At 34.6% G+C, this 1,256-nt stretch overlaps 1 protein-coding gene across 1 annotated transcript in view; it reads right to left on the reverse strand.

Annotated features, from left to right (window-relative positions):
• Positions 1 to 1,256, reverse strand: part of LOC106762348 (cytochrome P450 CYP72A219-like) — a 16,574-nt gene that overhangs the window by 6,406 nt on the left and 8,912 nt on the right. The window contains exons 3-4 of the mRNA XM_014646216.2: positions 874 to 1,118; positions 1 to 351 (exon numbers count right to left, since the gene is read on the reverse strand). The exon at positions 1 to 351 is cut by the window's left edge and continues 26 nt beyond it. Of these exons, the coding sequence (XP_014501702.1) occupies positions 1 to 351; positions 874 to 1,118 (596 nt within the window). The remainder of the gene's footprint in view (positions 352 to 873; positions 1,119 to 1,256) is intronic.

Consider the following 1,256-nt stretch of genomic DNA (forward strand, 5'->3'; position numbering starts at 1 on the left):
CCAAAGACTTGGAAGACTTCCTCCCTTGCACGTTGTTGCCAATTAGGGTACCTACTCAATAACACCATTGTCCAAACCAGCAAAACTGAAGTGGTTTCTTGCCCTGCAAAGTAAAATAGCTTGCATTCCTCGATTACGTCTTCAAGACTCATTCCAACATTCTTATTTTCTCCATTTCCATGTTCTTGAATTTCCTTGTGATTGGACTCCAAAAGTATACCTAACAGGTCATTATTAGTGGCTTCACCAGCCTTTAGTGCTTTCTCCCTCTTGCAAATCATATCCTTGAGTGATGCTTTTATATCTCTGTCAATTTCCTTCATTCTCCTATGGATTTTAGTAGGCAAAAACCTACAAATATACATTTTTCCATCCCATTAATTGTGTACAATAGGATGCTTTTTCCCAACTCAAATGCAGTTCCAAAAGGCAGATCTATTGACAAAAAGTTACTTGCAATTGAGTTTAACACTGAATGAATGCTTTCCTATTCAAATTGCATTTAAGAGAAACCAAATATTCCCCTCTAAATATTCGGTAAGTTTGTTGTCTTATAAATTACATTCTCAGGTTTCTATTATATTCATGGATTCTTATATTTTGACAACTTTTTTCATAACTTTTTGACTACACGTGTCGTCACTTTATTAGTCTATTTGAATTTATGTTTAAAAAAATATATGAAACGGACCAATCACAAATTGTCACGTATGCATTGTTAAAAAATTGTTGTTAAAAAAACTTTTTCCTATATTCATTATTTGCTATCCATTGTTTCCTGCATGCCATATTTAGTGAGGGAAGTTTAGTGAAAAAAAACTCGTTTGATAAGCTTGAACTTGCTTTAGTCATCAAATCAAACCAGTATGTTACCTCCATCCAGGGATTTGAACTTTTAATACAAGTTGCAATGCAAGTTTAGCTTGCTCTCTTTGAAGTTGAAATATTCTTCTTCCTTCTTCAAAGCTACTTCCAAATGCTGAGCGAGCGATAACATCACTAGCCAGATTCTGAAGGAAAGGCCATGCATCTATTTCACATGATCCGTCTGAAGACAACATTCCTTCCCATTTGCTAACCAGATCATTGCAACTTTCGAAGAATAATGGTAACATAGTCTGTGGTGCAATAAGGAAATCACTCGNTTAGAATCACGTCACTCAAACTAAACAGTAAAACATGCAGACTTCAATTTGCATATTTATGTTATTCAGAAAAGTATATGCTGCATGCATTCAATATGGTTGCATAAAAAT

The sequence above is a fragment of the Vigna radiata genome, chromosome 5 (assembly GCF_000741045.1).
Source record: "Vigna radiata var. radiata cultivar VC1973A chromosome 5, Vradiata_ver6, whole genome shotgun sequence".
Lineage (NCBI taxonomy): Eukaryota > Viridiplantae > Streptophyta > Magnoliopsida > Fabales > Fabaceae > Vigna > Vigna radiata.